General features: G+C 54.9%; 3 protein-coding genes and 1 long non-coding RNA gene across 9 annotated transcripts in view; 2 read left to right on the top strand and 2 right to left on the bottom strand.

Annotated features, from left to right (window-relative positions):
- Positions 1–1,042: 1,042 nt before the first annotated feature.
- Positions 1,043–3,988, bottom strand: BYSL (bystin like). Its single transcript, XM_056361267.1, has 7 exons — positions 3,730–3,988; positions 3,479–3,647; positions 3,263–3,401; positions 2,776–2,909; positions 2,474–2,634; positions 1,879–1,981; positions 1,043–1,677 (listed from the first exon to the last, which is right to left on the bottom strand). Exons 1-7 carry the CDS (start codon positions 3,986–3,988, stop codon positions 1,329–1,331), a joined length of 1,314 nt encoding a protein of 437 aa, XP_056217242.1. The 3' UTR covers positions 1,043–1,328.
- Positions 3,989–4,026: 38 nt separating this feature from the next.
- On the top strand, positions 4,027–8,811 carry MED20 (mediator complex subunit 20). Of its 4 annotated transcripts, none has more exons than XM_056361276.1 (4): positions 4,027–4,152; positions 4,619–4,773; positions 6,300–6,553; positions 8,164–8,811. In XM_056361276.1, the coding sequence occupies exons 1-4, from the start codon at positions 4,139–4,141 to the stop codon at positions 8,377–8,379; spliced, it is 639 nt and encodes a 212-aa protein (XP_056217251.1). In that variant the 5' UTR covers positions 4,027–4,138; the 3' UTR covers positions 8,380–8,811. The 4 variants fall into 4 exon arrangements, with proteins under 4 accessions (XP_056217251.1, XP_056217252.1, XP_056217249.1 ...); XM_056361277.1 differs by having other exon boundaries at positions 4,135–4,152; positions 4,629–4,773; XM_056361274.1 differs by lacking the exons at positions 4,027–4,152; positions 4,619–4,773 and adding an exon at positions 4,893–5,314.
- Positions 8,812–9,500: 689 nt separating this feature from the next.
- Positions 9,501–12,528, bottom strand: LOC130159564 (uncharacterized). Its single transcript, XR_008825791.1, has 3 exons — positions 12,361–12,528; positions 11,631–11,905; positions 9,501–9,701 (listed from the first exon to the last, which is right to left on the bottom strand). It is a non-coding gene; the product is annotated as an uncharacterized LOC130159564 (long non-coding RNA).
- A 339-nt stretch (positions 12,529–12,867) lies between these two features.
- The window catches only part of USP49 (ubiquitin specific peptidase 49), a 34,562-nt gene continuing 30,958 nt past the window's right edge, over positions 12,868–16,471 (top strand). The window contains exons 1-2 of one of the 3 annotated variants that reach the window (XM_056362109.1): positions 12,877–12,931; positions 13,797–13,842. The gene's annotated coding sequence lies outside the window, so the exon portion shown is untranslated. Of the gene's footprint in view, positions 12,932–13,796; positions 13,843–16,471 lie in introns of all 3 variants that reach the window. The other 2 variants (XM_056362106.1, XM_056362107.1) reach the window with 2 other exon arrangements.

Here is a 16,471-nt window from a genome sequence, read left to right as displayed (position 1 = left end):
CGGGAGAAGGTGCCAAGTCCCAAGAGAAGCAGGCAGGAGACGGCTGTCGGCAGCCCCGCTGCTGCGGGAAGCTGTGGGAAGCTGCAGGAGCTTGTCTCCACGGGCCGTACCCGCAGGAATCGGTGCCGGTTCCAGGGCCAAGGCCAGGTACTCAACGCACAAACCTTGCGGCCGCGCAGCGTCACCATCAGCAGTTCCCCAGGGTAAGTGCGGTGCCTCGTGGAACACGGAAGGAAAAGCCCCTGCTGGGTTTTCCAGGAGGAAAAGCTCCCACTGGGGGTTCCAGAAGGGCCACGTGTGTGTGTGGGCAGGCTGCTGTGAGCAGCACGTGGCCTCGACGGCTGGACGAGGGCAGCAGCCCCGCGGCTTTGCCAGCCTCGCCGAGCAGAGGTAAAGCCGGCTGGTGGCTGGGGAGGGGAGTGTTGCGGGAAAATCCCTGGGGAAGGGACGTGGCTGGCGTTTTGGAGGCAGGGTGGCAGTGGTGAGGCTGGTGACGGCACCAGGCAGAAGGGCCCAGGCCATGGAAGAAGGTGCCTGAAGGCTGCCCCCTGCCCCAGCCACTGCCAGCCCCCGCAAGGAGAGGGGCTCTCGGGGGGGGATTTCCCCCCTGTGCTGCCCCCCAGGGCTTTCCCCTCTGCTCCCAGCACCATGGCGGCCCAGCTCAGGCCCTGGTGACAACCAAGTGCTTGAGAAACCCTCAGGCACCTACAGGATTCCACCCCCCCCACCCCCAACCCCAGCGTGGTTTTGGGCTCTGGGAACAGTCTGGGGGTCCCAGCCCTGTCCCCCCGCCCTTTGCCCAACCACGCAGGGGCTGCCCAGGGCACAGGGAGGAGGGGGGGGTGCAGGGGTCCCTTCTCCCTGTGCAACCTGGGGGCAGCCCCGGCAGCGCGGTCTCCACCTGCAGCTCTGCCAGAAGCCCGGGGCTGGTGGCTTTGCTCTGCCACCTGCTGGGGACAGGACACGGTGGGACTGGGACAGGGCAGCGCGGCGCAGGGATGCGACCGCAGAGGTGCAGCTGCGGGGCAGAACCACCCTGACCGAGGGACGCGGCTCAGGTTTTATTTTCCAATACAGGAAAGAAGCCAAACTCTCCCCGGTGCTGGTGGCACCAGGTTCCTGGGTGGGACAGGGGCTGCCCTGCCCCGCCGCCAGCAGCGCAGGGAGCACGGTCCAGCTCTACAGGCACAGCCTTCCCGCAGCGCCCGCCTGGAGCGGCAGGAGCCTGGGCCGGGTGCTCTGTGCCTCCCCACAGCTTTGCTCATGCAGCAGGCTCCAGCTGCAGCCAGCAGCATCCCGGGCACGGGTCCGGCTGCAGCTTTTCCTGCTCACTCCATGGCCACAGGCTGCAACACCTCCACATCCCGCGTCTTGGAGTTCATCAGTTCCCTCCGGATCTCCAGGGAGATCTGCGGGTGGCTGTGGAACTTGAGCAGCTCAAGCAAAGCCTCCTTCTGCTCCGAGGAGAGGTCCTCCTTGTAGCGCTGCGCGAAGGCCAGGAAGCTCTGGTGCCACAGCACGGGCAGGACCCGCTGGTCCGTGCGGAAGGCCAGGAAATGGAAGACGAGGGCATCCACCACACGGAAGGGCAGGGCGTACTTCTTGTCGATGAGCAGGCGGAGGAAGATGCTGTTGGCGCCGCTGTACTGCATCTCGGCAATCTTCAGCATGGCCGCGCTGCGGGGGGGGGAGGGGAACACGGAGGTGAGGGCAGGGCAGGCAGGAGCCACGGGGCACCCAGCACCCAGACACAAAGATGATAAACCCGGCAATACCCCCACCCCAGCGATACCGGAGAGGCCGAGAGACAGAGCTGAGGCGTGGCACTGGTGTCCCTAAGGGAGAATCTCTGCCCCCACCAGCCTTTCAGCACGTTACCTGGAGTGGAGGACAGGGATGGAGCACTTGGTGAGGATGCTGCCGATGATGATGGCCTCCCGCAGCGTGCAGGTCCCCGACTCGCACAGGGGGATGAGGATCCCTGTAGAGGGAGGAAGAGTCAGGCATGGCCCGTCCTCACGGCAGCAGGCAGAACCCTGTGATTAAGTCCCTTCCCCTGTCGTGGGACATATCTGACCCTGGGGTAAACTCCTGGAATAAACTTCCAGGGGTCACAGCATCTCCCTGCCACGCAACTCGACTCAAGTTGCCAGACAAGACTGAGATCAGACCCACGACAGCTCATAACCTGCTATCAACCTCCAAAAGAACCCAAATACCTGCTGGCACTCAGCAGCAGCACCTGCATAAGCCTACAGGCTTCCACCCTGAACACCACAAAAGGGCTCTGCTGAAGGGGATTCCTGGCATCTTCCACATCTCCTTCCCACTAAGCCCGCAGGGCCACACCACGCTGGGGACAGTGCTGTCACACTGGGCAGCGGTGTGCAAGGCACCCCTGCTGAGCTTCCTAGCTGCCACAGATGGCGAGAGGCTCCCCGGCAGGAACGGCAGCGCCGCAGGGAGTCCCTACCTTTGAACCAGGCTGCTGGCTTGAACAGAGCCTTCTTCAAAGCCATGTAGAGGTGAAAATTGAGGCGCTTATACTCAGCAATGTCATCCCTGACCCGCGGCAGCAGCACCAGGTTGTAGAACCGCTGGGCCATCCTCTCTTTCAGGTTGGATGAAAATATCCTGGGCAAAGCAAAGCACGAAGTGAGGTGTGGAGAAAGGAGGCCAAGCGGGGGACAGGTTGGTGTTTTGTAAATTTGGTTCCAGTTATGGAAAGAAAAAGCAAAAAAATCCCACATCAGCAGCTCCCAGAGATGATCTTACCTGGTGGCTTGGTACATGGCAGCTGCCGTCCACGTCTCCGGCTCTGTGATGTAGAGGATCTGCTCCCAGTTGGACAAGGCAGGAATGATTTTAAATGCCTTGGGGAGTTTCCCGCTCCTGTATTTGGACAGCACCTTCAAAGACATGGACAGAGGCCAGGCCGTGACATATGGGCACTGACAGCAGGGCTGTGGGGCTTGTCTCATGACAATGAGAAAGCTGTCCCTTAGCATCTCTGGTGAGAAAGGACTATCCAGGTCCAAAGACAGGACCGTCCCAGGACCATCCTGAGCATGGCACTCAGGTGACTGTCACTCAGAAACATTCTGGGCCATTCAGTGCCTGATACTACACAAATCGCAGCTGATCCACAGAAATGCCTACGCAGAGTGAGTGTGGGGACAGGCCCTGAGAAGGAGCGCGGGCACAAGGGGCAGCGGCTGTGGGGCTCAGCGTGGCACCCCTGGGCCCTGGGGCCCAGCCTCACCTCTCTGACGCCCCTGTAGACCTCCAGGACACGGGGATCGAGCTGGGGCATGGGGCAGCCCGATATCTCCGACAGCGCCGTCTCCACCTCCGTCTGCTTCTCCGTGATCTTCTCCATGATGATGTCCGCCAGCGTGCGCCTGGGGCCGGGGCAGGAGGGCTATGAGTCGGGGGACCCCGGCCCAGCCCCCCCCTCCCGCCGCCGCCGCCTCCTCACCTCAGCGGCGGGTTCTTGTTCATGAACATCTCGATGGCCGCCTCGTCCTCGGGGTCCACGGTCACCTCGCCGCCGTACTCCCCGCTCCGGCCGGCCGCCGCCGCCGCCTTCTCCAGCGAGGGCCACTCCTCATCGTCCTCCGAGTCGGAGCCGGGGCCGCGCCCCGGGCCTGCGGGGGAGCGGCGCTGGCTGAGCCCGGGGCCTCGCACCTGGACGCCCGGGGGTGCGCGGGGGGCGAAGCGAGGGCTCACCCAGCGCCGTGATGCGCTGCCTGGGGGCGGCGGGCGCGCCGGGGCCGTGCTCAGCCTCCAGCTCCTCCTGCTGCCGCCGCGCCTGCTCCAGGATGCGCCGGGACAGCCGGGCGTCCACATAGGCCTCGCCGCCCGCCGCCTCCTCGGCCTGGCCGCGCCGCTTCCCCCGCGCCGTGGGCCGCGGCGCCGCCTCCTGCAGGATCTGCTCGGCCAGCGGCAACAGGGGCCCGGGGGCCCGCGCCCGCCGCGCCTTGGGCATGGCGGAGGGGCTGGGGAAGGGACGAGAAGGCCCGGACGCCGCCGCCTCTCCGCCACCGGCCGCGCGTGCGCTCTGGCCCCGCCTCTTCCGGCGGAAGGGAGACCACGCCCCTTCCGGCGGCACGGCGGGCCTGGGGCGGGCGGGTGCAGCATGGGGGTCACCTGGTAAGTGCGGCGGCGGGGGCTCCTGGGGGGGAGGTGGAGGCGAAGGTGACTGGGGGGCTCCCTGGCGGGGGAGGAGGAGGAGGAGGCGGAGGAGGCGGCGGCGGCGGCGGACGCTGGCGCTGCCCGGTGGGAAGGAGGAGGAGGAGGAGCAGGGCGGCGGGGGAGGCTCCCCCGTGGAGGGGAGGCGGCGAAGGGGACGCTACCCGGTGAGGGGGGGGTAGGAGGCGGCGGCGGTGGCGGCGGTGGGGGGGAGCTCCCCGGTGGGGGAGAGGTGGTGGCAGTGGGGGGCTCCCCTGTGGAGGGGAGACGGCGGCGGGGGGTCTCCCCGGTGGGGAGAAGGAGGCGGCGGGGGGGGCTCCCCGGTGGGGGGAGGGAGGAGACGGCGGCGGGGGGGAGGGGCTCCCCGGTGGGGCGGAGAGGGGGGGCTCCCCAGCCCGGTGCCCGCGGGCCCTGAGCGCTGTTGCAGCGTGGCGCAGGTGCCGGTGGCGGAGGGGAAGAGCGTGCAGCAGACGGTGGAGCTGCTGACGCGGAAGCTGGAGCTGCTGGGGGCCGAGAAGCAGGGCACCTTCTGCGTGGACTGCGAGACCTACCACACGGCCGCCTCCACCATCAGCAGCCAAGGTCAGCCCCGGGACCATCCCGGGACAATCCCGGGACACATCCAGCCCCTGAACGTGAGGTCTGGCCAAGCATGGTCTGGTCCGTGCACCCGCAGCACGGTTCTGCCGTGGGGCCAAGGCTTCTCCTGCGGGTGGTGGCAGCTCTTTGTCACAGGTGGCCCCGGGCTGCCCACAGCACGGCTGCGCTGCCCGCCTGCTGCTTCCCTCCTCCAGGAGACGGAGCATCCCTGTGCCCCGTGCTGGGGAGCCGGCAGGGTCGGTGCCAGGCAGGGGTGGGCTGCTCTGCCAGTGCCATTTGCCCCGTGCCCTGCGTGCCCCAGCGTTGCTGTGCGCTGGGGACGGCAGTGTCACCGGGGAGCCCAGCCTGGAGGTCTGCCACTCGAGCCTTAGGCGCCATGCTGGCTGTCTTTGCTGTCAGCGTGTTTTTCCTTGGAATTTCATAAAATCCTGCTGCTGAGGTGCTTTGGAGGCCGCGTCTTGCTCTGGAGGGGATGGGCGCAAGTCTCCTGGCAGCATCTGCCTGCTCTGCCCGCCTCCAAGGGGTGAGTGCTCATGGGCAGGCAGCAGCGGCCGAGCGGAGCGGAGCTTGGGGAGTGGGCAGTGGGGAGCAGCTTGAGGGGGCCTGAGGCATGAGATGACCCAGCTGTTTCCAGGGATGTGCTCAGAGGACCCCGAATCGCCTCTGGATTTAACATAAAACAGGCGCCCAGAGGCATGGCCTGCTCACCTGAGGGCTGCGCCAGCCTCTTTCTGTCTGTCTGTCTGTCTCTCTGTCTCCATTTACAATTTTGATATAATTTAAAAACACCAATGTGAGTGTCACCGTCCGCGGTGGCTGCGTGGCTGCAGAGGTCAGCACTGAGCCCCGCACAGCCTCAGGGCTCTGCACCACAATTTGCCCTGACAGATCCATTTGAAACTACCGGAGCAGCTTTTTGCTGCTTTTTGTGCAGCTGGAACCGGCAGGGCCACATTCGTGGAAAGGCTTTTTTGATCTCTGTGGATAAATGAGAATTGTTTCCAGCTTTTAAAGCATGGTATATGCCAGGCACATCCTCTCTGGACACCGTGTGTTCCTGAGTGTGTCCCAGCCCATTGTCCCCTGGCAGGACTGGTGGTGAGTGGGAGGAGAGGCAGAGCCCAGCCTTCCTCCATGACCTGGGGCAGGAGGATGTCAGCGGACACCCGGCTCTTGTCTTTGAGGATGGGAGGTGGGTGCTCTTTGCTGACCCCCCCACCAGTCTGCTGAGGATCTCATGTTCAGCTCGCCCTCTCGTCTCTCAGTTGTGCTGGTGTGTTATCCTTGGGCTGCAGAAGATTTTTTTTCCTTTTTAACTTTAAATCTTAAGAAGGAAATACAATCTATTCACTGAACGGCTGGATAACATGAAGCACGTGTGAGTGGTACAAAGACCCTGGAATTAAAGTGACTAAGAGGACAAAGGAAAAAACAGATGCTTCTTTAAAGCACATACAGGCGCAAAACTTACTGGTTTTACAGCCCAAATACCATTGCTCTTATTTCAGGGCAGACAGGCAAGCTGATGTATGTGATGCACAACTCCGAATACCCCCTCAGCTGCTTCGCTCTCTTTGAAAATGGTCCCTGCCTTATAGCAGATGCCAACTTTGATATCCTCATGGTGAAGTTGAAAGGCTTCTTCCAAAATGCCAAGGCAAACAAGATAGAGAGCCGGGGCACCCGCTACCAGTACTGTGACTTCTTGGTGAAGGTGGGCACGGTTACAATGGGGCCCAGTGCCCGTGGGATATCTGTGGAGGTAAGAATCGTCTTTGAAGGGTATGAAATACAACCAGAGACAGGGGAATTCGATGTTGGAGGCTAGATGAGAAATGCCCTGTCCCTTCAGTCTCTCGATTGTATTGCTCATTGCTGGTAGTTTGTACCAGATGTGTTCATGTATGCAGCAGGCAGGTTATTTCTCTCCTTTTCACAACGAGGTTTAATTCAGGCAGGTACTTTGGGGCTGAGCTGCAGCTACGCAAAAGCCTGTAGTTGAAGTGTCAAGCAAAACCCTGAAGGGGTGCCATCGAACTAAAAAGCTGCTTAAAGTCCTGATGTACAACACTAGTAGCACACTTCAGGTTCATAAGCATGCCGAGGGGACAAAACAACCTCTTCAGCTGCTAATTCTGTGCTGATTTGGATTTTGTTTTCTTTCTCCATCAAGAGCAGGGCCCTCTTGCCCCAGGTTCTGCTCACACGGTGGAGAGATGGTTCTCTCCTCACCAGAGAACTTTTGGCAGTGTCAGTCCTACTTTGTGGCATGCCGACCTGGATCACTGCGCCGTGGGCTCAAAGCCTGCCATCAGCTTCTGTTCTCTCCACTCCTGCTGCTGAGGCTCAAGAGCGTCAGTTGCCAGCTGCTGACAGATGTTTCATGGGGTGGAGGCTGAGCTGAAGCAAACTCTGAAGGGAGATCCTTCAGCACACGTGAAGGGGAGTGGGAGGATCTAGGAAGGTGTTTTAGGAGACCTTTGGCTGAGTGCAAGCAATGAGTCGAAGGCTCACAAGCTGTGGGTAAGCCTCAGCTGGGCTGAAAAACATCTTCGAAAAAGACAAGGAGCAGGGAGGGGTGGGATGGGAAGGGCAAAGTGGGGTAGGTCAGACTCCAGACATCTCAATATATGGATGCCTAACAGTCTTCAAGGTAGCTGAGAATTAAGATGCTTAGAAGTCCTTCAAAATCGGAGCTTGTGCTTTTCTAAACACACAAATCCTATTTGATACAGTGATCACGCTGCATCTACTCAGGCAGGTGTTCCTAGCCAGCAGGGATGAGGATTGAGAAACAGCTTATTTCTTCGCTGCAATAAACACAGATGTTGGAGCATTACTGTTGCTATTGATCAGAGTTAAACAGAAGCTTGTTTCAACCTCAACTTGAGTCCAGGACCAGGTTTGCCAGGCAGTCTGACTGCTTCTGGTTTAGTAGGTTTTTTCAGGGTTTTCATTAGGACCTACTGATTTGGGACCAGACTCATAGTTAGTAAAACACTTAAAGTCCTTAAGTCCCAAGGCTTTTTCCAGTACTCACCTGAAAGATGTCAGCCACACACGAGTCGTCGACCTGCCAGCATGTGGGAATGGATTTTGGGTTTGGATGGGGTAAAGTTTGAACCGATGTCCCAAGACCTCCACTATTGGAGATTTAATAAAAGTAATGCCCTTACAGGGGATGTTTTGCCTCCCCTTCCCTTTCGAAGGGATAGCTTGCATGTTCCCAGCATGTCCTGTTCATTCATATTTGTCCATCCTTACATGCTAAATATTCTCAGGTGTTTTCATGAAAAGCATTTCCTCTCTAGTTGCCTCCTGCATGGTTATTGCCCCTGCTGCGAGCTTCAGGGCTGTGTTTTCTGTTGTCAGGTGGAGTACTGTCCCTGCGTGATAGCCAACGACTGCTGGAACCTGCTCATGGAGTTCATGCAGAGCTTCATGGGGAACCACACTCCCGGTATCCCGTCCGTGTTCGGCACCAAGCACGACAGCATCTACAGCCCAGGAGACACGATGGTTCAGTACATGGAGCTGTTCAACAAGATCCGCAAGCAGCAGCAGGTGCCTGTAGCGGGGATCAGATGAAAGGACTCCCCTGGAGCCTGGTTTAGAGCAAGTGCATCCTCTTTTCTGCCTGCCCATCTGGATCAGGAGTTCCTCCAAAAAGTGGCACTGGAGGCAGCCCAAGGTTTATTTTTTCTTCTCAGTCTCTTTCCCCCTGTTTCAAAGCAAAGGTTTTGAACGCTGTGCATATTTCTTGTTGTTCTTCATGGTTTTGAGTATGTCTGGGATCGGGCCTGTGGTTCTGGCGGTTCTTTGTACCATGCTTCATGCAGGGGATTACTGTTCGTCAGCAGGAGGGAACAGCAGAATTTCCAGCCAAACACATGCAAGGGCAGAGTTTTCTTGACTGCAAACAGCTACATGAGAGATTTTTATTTTAAAAAAATTTTTAGATAGCCACGTGAAAGAGTCTTGTTATTTTTCATCAAAATAAAAAGCTGTATTTTGTGAGGAGATGGAGTCTTTCTGCACAGCAAGTGGTGTGCTGTTTTGTATTGTTTATTTACAGTTTTTGAAATTTTCTGTTGCGTGGAGACAATTATTCAGCAGAGTTTCATCTCTGATTTGGTTCAAGAGTTTTATACCCCTGAAGCAAACTAATTTCCCCGTGGCAAAATCTACAGGAATTCTTGCGTTTCTATTATGGGTATGTTCTTAGCTTGCCTTCATCTTTTATATCTGATGGGAGTATTAAAGTCTTCTACCTCTCGGATGATACCGATGAAGCCTCATGATAAATAAATAAATAAGCCTGGCAGGAGCCCTCTCATGCATTGAAAGAGAATACCAGCTGCTTTATCTTGCTGTTTGAAAGGTAGGTAATAAATGTCCTATCCCTGCACACCATTTCTCATTTGAGAAATCCTGGTGACTTTAGCAGATTTAATGGTGTAAGGAAGGATTTGGGGAACAAGAGCCAAAAAATTGTTATAAGACGATATCACTTGAATAATTTTTTTTTTTTAGTGGCAATTTATTTTTACAGCAGGAAAACTAGATCCATTTTGAGCTATCTTCCCCCTTGGTTTTACTTGTTTAGTATCTTATCTGGCTTGTAGCTGTTATTTTTGTTTCTCTTCCCTGCTCCACCTCAGTCTTATGCAGAAACAGCCTTACTCAGCCACCAGCCTTTGCGCTGAGCTTCCTTCATGGTTCCTGGGTAGCAGGGTTCTGGCTTTGCAGCTCGTGTCCCAGACACAAAGGGTAGGTGTAGAGAAGGTCTAAGGACGTTTTTAAAAAGGGAGATTTGCAAAAAGGACAGTGGGTTCCTTGTGAAGAAGCGGTGTGCATCTTGCTTGCAGAAATATCCTTGGTTCCTTGCCAATACAGGAGTCTTGAAGAGTCTGAAGAGTGAGTAAAACAGAAATAGATTTCTCCTAAATGGATTTTTCCTTCTGAAGCAGTGGGGGAAGAGAAGCTGGTTTGTTACTTAATTTGCTGTCTGGTGGAGAACTAGTTATTTAGATGTGATCTCTTTGTGATTAGCATTTATACCTGTAAACCTAATTAACTATTCAAGTGCCTAGAGCTTTTAGTGTGGGCATTTAATAAATTTAATTGGTACTGGGTCCAGAAAGATCTGGTTAATGAGCCATAATAAATGGCATAATGTACCATAAGTGTGTTAGAAGTTCCAGCATGCTGAATGCACTGAATTTTAGCAACTCTTAGCTCAAGTTCATGACATGTGTGCTGACTTCAGTGGGACTATTAATTTCCAGTGATGAAAATTCAGTGAGAATCTGACCTGCTGTCGTTCCACACAGTTAAGTGCGGCTGGGAAAACTTAAGAAAACAAACTGTAGTCTTTGTAGGGATAGTTATTTCTGTTCTGCTTCCCATTTTAGGTCTTAAGGTTAAAAAAAATACTATTTAATGATCAGATTAGTCATGCTGAATATTGCTAATGCTTTATTAATTCCCAAAAGATGCGTTCTGTAACCAGAGATGTCAAAACTCTGGTCACGTCTAAAAAACATAAAATGTGTGCTGGAATCTCTGGGGACTTCTGTGCTTTTATTAATACATTGTACTGTTCCTAGAGTAATAAAATGGGACCCCTCGAGCTACATTCTGCCTTCAATTACACCATTACAGCCGCTGACGTCAGTAGGTTTCCACGTGTGTAAAGATGGGTAGGATTTAGCCCTTTATGTCTTAGCAAAAATGTCTGTTGCTGTAACTGCATTCGGTGAGCAAGGGGATCAGCTGCCCCACATGAGGGGCTCCTTTTACTCTGGGGCTTTTTACTTTCTTGATGGACAAAATGACTGGTTTTCAATCTTATTAGCTGCAGTAATCCTCCTTATTCTGGCCCCCCCAGCATCAGTATGGCAGGTTAACATGGCTTCGAACATGCTGGTCTGCATCTTAACAAGTCTTCAGGGGGCTTTCAATTGTGTTACATTAATGGATTGAGCCAGTGTAATTGAAAACCACCCTAATTTTGCCTGTCAGGGCATGGTCTGGAAGGTTGTTTTCCTGTTGCTCCCCAGTGTTTTTGCAGAGAATGCAAGATCTAGAGGGAGAGGTGGCCAAGCTGTAGTCCTGTACCACTGTGGATCCTATTTTCTGCTTCTGCACCTTTCAAAATCCCTGGCAGTGTTGTTGCTTTCCATGAGTGGAAGCCTGACGTACAGGGGACTGAGGATCTTGGGGATGGGGGTCTCACCCTTGCATCGTTACAGCTTTCCCCCCTCCTAGCTCTAAGTAGAGGCTGGGTGATGTTACTGGGGTCACTAACACTTCGGTGGCAGAGAGTCCAAGTTTCACTGCCACCCTGGGGATGCTGCTGGCTTTTGTTCTGTTTTGTGCTGTGGCATTTTTTATGAGGAAGTACTTACATAGCAGCTGCACCCTGCTAAGCTTTACAAAGAGAGTGAGGACGTAAGAGCCTTACTAATCTTCAGTTTTAATTCTTAGCAGACACTGCAAACTGAGGGCTCATTGCAGTGGGGAGCTGTTGAGTTGAGAGGTGTGTGACTGGATTTCTGTGCAGGTACGGGTTCAGAACAGACCAGGCACTGGTCAGAAAGGGAGGGTGTAGAGAAGGGACAGCAAAGCTCACAGGAAGTGGAATTTGTGGAAAGCCTGGCTGGTGAAGGAGCTCACAAGGAGACCACAAGGCTGTGGAGTGTCCTGTTCTGGCAGAAGAAAGCAGGCTCCTACCTGTCGCAGTAAATTGCAGTGCTTTGCCTCAAAACTTACTGGGACGAGACCAGGGGGTAACATTTGGTCCTGTGCAAAGGAATCGTGTCTGTGACACTGCTGACCTGTGCTTCATGTCATCAGTGCTGCATAGTCCACAACGCCTTGCTTGCAGCCTTGTCCTGGCTCAGCGCTGCCCGGAGAGCAGGACTCAGCACTCCCTGGCAGGTCCCTGATGGTCCCTCTGAACTGTGAGTTGTCCCAGTGAGTTGTCCCAGTGGGTGTGGGTGACTCCCAAGCATGGCTGCCCCTTGCTGGTGACAGGCATCTCCCCCCGGCCCCAGTGCTGAGACCCTTTGTCTCTAATAAAATGCGTTTTCATCCCCTCATGGCTCCTGCACTGTGGCGATGAGCGTGTGACCTAGGGGCCTTTGAGTGACCTCTGGCAAAGGCCAGCATGGCTCAGGGGCCCTTGTCTGTGTGCCATCCGTGGCCCTGTGGGGGGGGTGCCCCCCCCTCCCATCACCTCAGGGGCCCTGTGGGGTGCCCCCCCCCCCCCAGCCACCTCAGGGGCCCTGTGGGGTGCCCCCCTCAATCACCTCTGGGGTTGTGTGGGTTCGCCCCCCCCAAGTCACTTCAGGGGCCCTGTGGGGTGCCCCCCTCAATCACCTCTGGGGTTGTGTGGGTTCGTCCCCCCCAAGTCACTTCAGGGGTCCTGTGGGGTGCCCCCCCTCAATCACCTCTGGGGTTGTGTGGGTTTCCCCCCTCCCCCAGTCACCTCGGGGGCCCTGTGGGGTACCTCCCACCCCTCAGCCACCTCAGGGGCCCCGTGGGGTGTCCTCCTCCCCCTGTTACCTCAGGGGCCCCGTGGGGCATCTCCCACGCCCCGCAGCCACCTCAGGGGACCCGCGGGAACGCGCCACGTCCCGCGCTGCCCCTTTAAGAGTCTCTTTGTCTCCGAAACATCCTTATTTACCCTCCTGTGACTCAACCAAACTTCAGCCTGGGATTCACAAAGCCTGGTACGTCACCGGCCGGGGCCGGGGCCGGCCAGTCCCCGCCTCTCGGCTCTGCCCTCCCGCTACTCGACCGTGAGCCATTGAAGAGCTCTCCCTAGCGGCTACGCGAAGCTCGTAAGCTTCGCCAGAGCTCTGCCTGCGGCGGCGTAGGCTACGCAAAGGGCGTCCGTTGGTGCGCCAGCCGCACCTTTAGTGCCAAGCTCGGCTTTACGGAATTAGCGTAAGCAGCGGCGCTGGCTGGCGGCGCGGGCCGAGGGGGAGGGCAAGAGCGCTGTGTGGCGTGCTCTCCAGCCAATGGCGAGGCGGGGCGGGCCGCGGCGGGCGGCCAATGGGCGGGTAGGGGGCGTGGCCAGCGGCCGTTGGGGTGTCTGGCGCTGGGTGACAGCTCGCGCGTGCTGATGATGGCGGTAAATAAAGGGGCCGGGGGGGGGGGGGGGGCGGCGAGCTGAGGGGGCGAGAGGGGCGGGGGGGCTGAGGGGGGTCACCCCGCTGTGAGGCGGGGGCTGAGGGGGGCTTTAGCTCCCCCTCCTCCGCCACACACATACACACCCCCCTTTAAGGCCCCCACTGTGCGGTTGGGGGGCGCGGGGGGGCTGAGGCGGCCCGCGACCCCCCCCCTCGCCCCGGCGGCCGCCGCCTTTGTCTGCGGGCGGGAGCCCCGCGCCGGCCTCCCCGGCCCCGCAACTTTCCCTTTGTTGAGGCGCGGGAGCTGCGGGAGCGCCCCTCTTCACCCCCCCAGGATCGGGCCCTCCCGGGGGGCTTCGCTGCCGGGGGGGGGAGGCGGGGGGTGTCGCACAGCACCGGGGGTCGCGTCCCACCGCGGGCCGTGGCCTTACTGCTGAGGGGGAGAGCTCCCTAAAACTGCCCTCAGCCCCTCCGTGCTGTGCTGGAGTGGGGGAGAGGACACAAAACTGAGGAAAATCCGTGCCGATTCCTGTTTATTTTTTAAAAAAAATAAAAAAAATCTGTGTGGGTCTTGTGCCTTGCCTGCCTGCAAAGGTCAGGAGCAGAAGTTAACGGGGGGGCTGGGGGGGGGGCCCCTTGGGTTTAGGTCCTGCCTCGGGGAGCAAAGTGTGCTTTAAAATCTTGCTTTAAACATCCCTGGAAGCCGAGGGGGTCGCAGCAGTTTATATTCCCCCCGGGGAACGCTCAGACAGCCCAAGAAAATAACTGCTTGTGCCTGTAAGCCCCCGCGGACGGGAGTCGGTTGTAGGAAAGCTGCTTATTTTAGGAAACGTGCCTGCTAATTGTGTTACGTGCAATTGTACGTAGGAAAAAGAAGCACGATCCGTGTGTCAGAACAGCTCCCGATCTCCAGGTACGGCCAGCGGGAGAATACGGACGCGTGATGAAAGCACCCCGTTATTTTGAAATACATTGAGGGAGGTGGGAAAAGTGTCTTTGCTTTTCAGAGCTACACTTGTACTTTTAGTCAGGGAAGGATGCTGCGAGCTCTTGAAGTCGCTGTGCTCGTCTGGTGCGAAATGTTTTGAAATTTGGTCCTTTTATCCACTGTTGCTTCAGAGGAGATGCTGGCTGGAAGCTGAGGAGCGTGCGGTGAAAGATGTGATAGGCGCTGCGGATTCCTCAGCTCCAGCAAAACTCTAATTGACTTCAGTGGGAGCTTCTCCTGAAGTAATATCAACCATTCTGGTGTGAAGGCAAGGCAAAAAATAGGGACCAGATTAAAAGGGATGATAGGGAGGTGGGACTGGAAGCAAAAATAAGGTGTCAGGAAGGGGGAGGAAGGGGTGCTGTTGGTGGGGATGAGATCCAAGCTGCTGCTCAAGAAAAGGAAACGCGTGGCTGGGACGTGAGAACGAGGACAGGAGCAAGAGCTGCAGGAGTGGGGAGGATGCAAGTGGGTAAATCTGTGGAATTGTGAATATAAAAACTCTTGTGTGGGTGTGAACGCTGTAGATTAAACTTGCCCTTGGATTAAATGAGTGTCGCTCTTGCCAGAAGTATCTGGAGTTGCACCCTGTCTATAGCCGGCAGTAAATGTAGGGCTGGGGTTTGCGCTGATTTTTTGCTGCTCTGCCTTTGGCAGCTGTGCTTGGGGGTTGCTGTTGTTTAACAATTGTCAGATATGTTGGTATGATGTTAAAAAAAAAACAAGAGAGGTCAGCGAAAGCATTTGGTGTTGGTTTTAATTGCTTTGAAAATAGGTTAGGTGCAAATATTTGAAAATTATGTGCCAAACATGAGCAGCATTTGAAGTCTCTGAGCTAGGCATGCTTTCAAACACCAGGCTGCAAATGGTAAATGCTTGTTTATTTTTCCCCTAATCATTCTCCCTATTAATATGAGCTGACTTCAAGTGAAAAGGGTGTTTTGAAGTTGGCAGCTTTTCAGGTCTGGAATAATTCTTGGGTCTTGCGCAAGTTCTGTTTGTTACAAAGAATTTTGCTTATTCAGGAGCAGGGCTTAACAATAGTCACATATGCAACGGTTTATAGACTGTTACAGCTAGTAAGTCAAAACTGGGGATTTATTTAGCTGTTGTGTGTCCAAAGATCGTTAGTAAAGAATCTGTCGCTGCAGTTCCCGCGGAGATTCAGATTGCATGTGGTACAAAGCCTTGTGGTCGACAAGACACGCTGAAGGCCTGTAAGAATGGAGAAATTGTGAATAAGCCTTATGTGCTGCGGCTTGCAAAATGAAACAGCGCTTGGTCTGATTTGTATTTGGATTGGTAAACTCCAAGGGAATGGCAAAGAATCTATCTTTCGTGTGTTGTAGTTAATCATGGAAATACTGCTGACGGGGAAAAAAAAGGGCACGTTTAGCTTGGTGTATCACCTCTCTGCTTCTGAGTGTGAAAGCCTTGAGTGCAGTTTTTTGCTGCAGTGGATTTCTTGTGACTAATCGTAATCCTTTGCTTGGTGTTTGCTTGTTTGCAGCATTCTGTCCACATCAGACATCACAGGTTGTTTCCTTCAGTCCTAAAATACACTTACTTGTTAATTGGGTTTTTTTGACAGTAGTTACTGTTTTGTCTCAGCTCCTAAGTACAAGTGACGAGAATCACTTTCTCTGGTGGCAAAGGTGCTATAAATTATGAATGTCTTTCAAAATCCTATTTTTATTGGCCTTTTTTTTTTTCTTTCATTAGCTATTTTTATACTGAAATTTCTTAGGACTTCTGCTGGGACTCATAAAGTGAAATTTAGTGTTTTCTCAGCCCTTAGAAGATGTTAGTGGATAGTTTTAAAATAGCTAACAAATGAAAATACTGCAAAATTCAGTTTCTGTCTTACAAGGTCTGTGTGAATTCTTTCACATGCATTTTTTGCTTTGGGGAAGTGTGAAAGGGTTTCTGAAGTTGACTTCAGCTCTGAGTCAAAACAAAACTAAGGTTGTTTTGAAATTGCTCATTGGAAATTATTAGAGAGATACTAAGATAAGTTCTTTGAAAACTTTGCCTATAACTGGGTGTAGCAATTCAGATCAAAATGGGGGAGAAGGAAGCTGGGGTAGTTCTAGCGACAGCTCGCTCAGAGCTGCATGGTGGGACGTGCTCCCAAAGATCCCCCCAATCCTTTATTTTTGCAGGAATCCTCTCCAGTGGGTGAAAAACACTGGAAGTTTCTCACTTTGTTTAACAACCTTTGTGGTTTTCATCTTGAATATTTCATCAAGGGTTGGTTTTGTTGTTGGTTTGGTGTGTGTTTTTTTTTTTTCCTTTGGGGAATGAAACCTTCAGAGATGTTCTCCTCTCAGCAGCCTGTTGTTAATTGCTCAGTGTATAAACACTTCACCTTTCCTAAACACTTAACCACAAGGAACAGGCTGTTGAGTTGATGCGGGTAGGTTGTATAGAAAAAAGCTCCCCCCCCCCCCCCCCCCCCCCTTCAGTGTCAGTGAATGGAAGACCATCCTCGTTAGCATGAAACCCTTTAACGAATCATTGCTCTGGAGTATACTGAGCGAATTCAACAAACTGT

The sequence above is a fragment of the Falco biarmicus genome, chromosome 16 (genome assembly GCF_023638135.1).
Source record: "Falco biarmicus isolate bFalBia1 chromosome 16, bFalBia1.pri, whole genome shotgun sequence".
Classification (NCBI taxonomy): Eukaryota; Metazoa; Chordata; class Aves; order Falconiformes; family Falconidae; genus Falco; species Falco biarmicus.
Note: the sequence above shows the minus strand (reverse complement) of the source record. Positions and strands in the feature narration are given on the sequence as shown.

Excerpts from the sequence above, each read along its gene's own strand:
- BYSL (XM_056361267.1), bottom strand. The coding sequence starts at position 3,988 with ATGCCCAAGGCGCGGCGGGCGCGGGCCCCCGGGCCCCTGTTGCCGCTG. Across the intron at positions 3,648-3,729 it reads GCAGCGCATCACGGCGCTGG|GCCCGGGGCGCGGCCCCGGC; the intron begins GTGAGCCCTCGC and ends GCTCCCCCGCAG. Across the intron at positions 1,982-2,473 it reads GCCAGCAGCCTGGTTCAAAG|GGATCCTCATCCCCCTGTGC; the intron begins GTAGGGACTCCC and ends CTCCCTCTACAG.
- MED20 (XM_056361276.1), top strand. Across the intron at positions 4,774-6,299 it reads CTCCACCATCAGCAGCCAAG|GGCAGACAGGCAAGCTGATG; the intron begins GTCAGCCCCGGG and ends CTCTTATTTCAG. Across the intron at positions 6,554-8,163 it reads CCCGTGGGATATCTGTGGAG|GTGGAGTACTGTCCCTGCGT; the intron begins GTAAGAATCGTC and ends TTCTGTTGTCAG.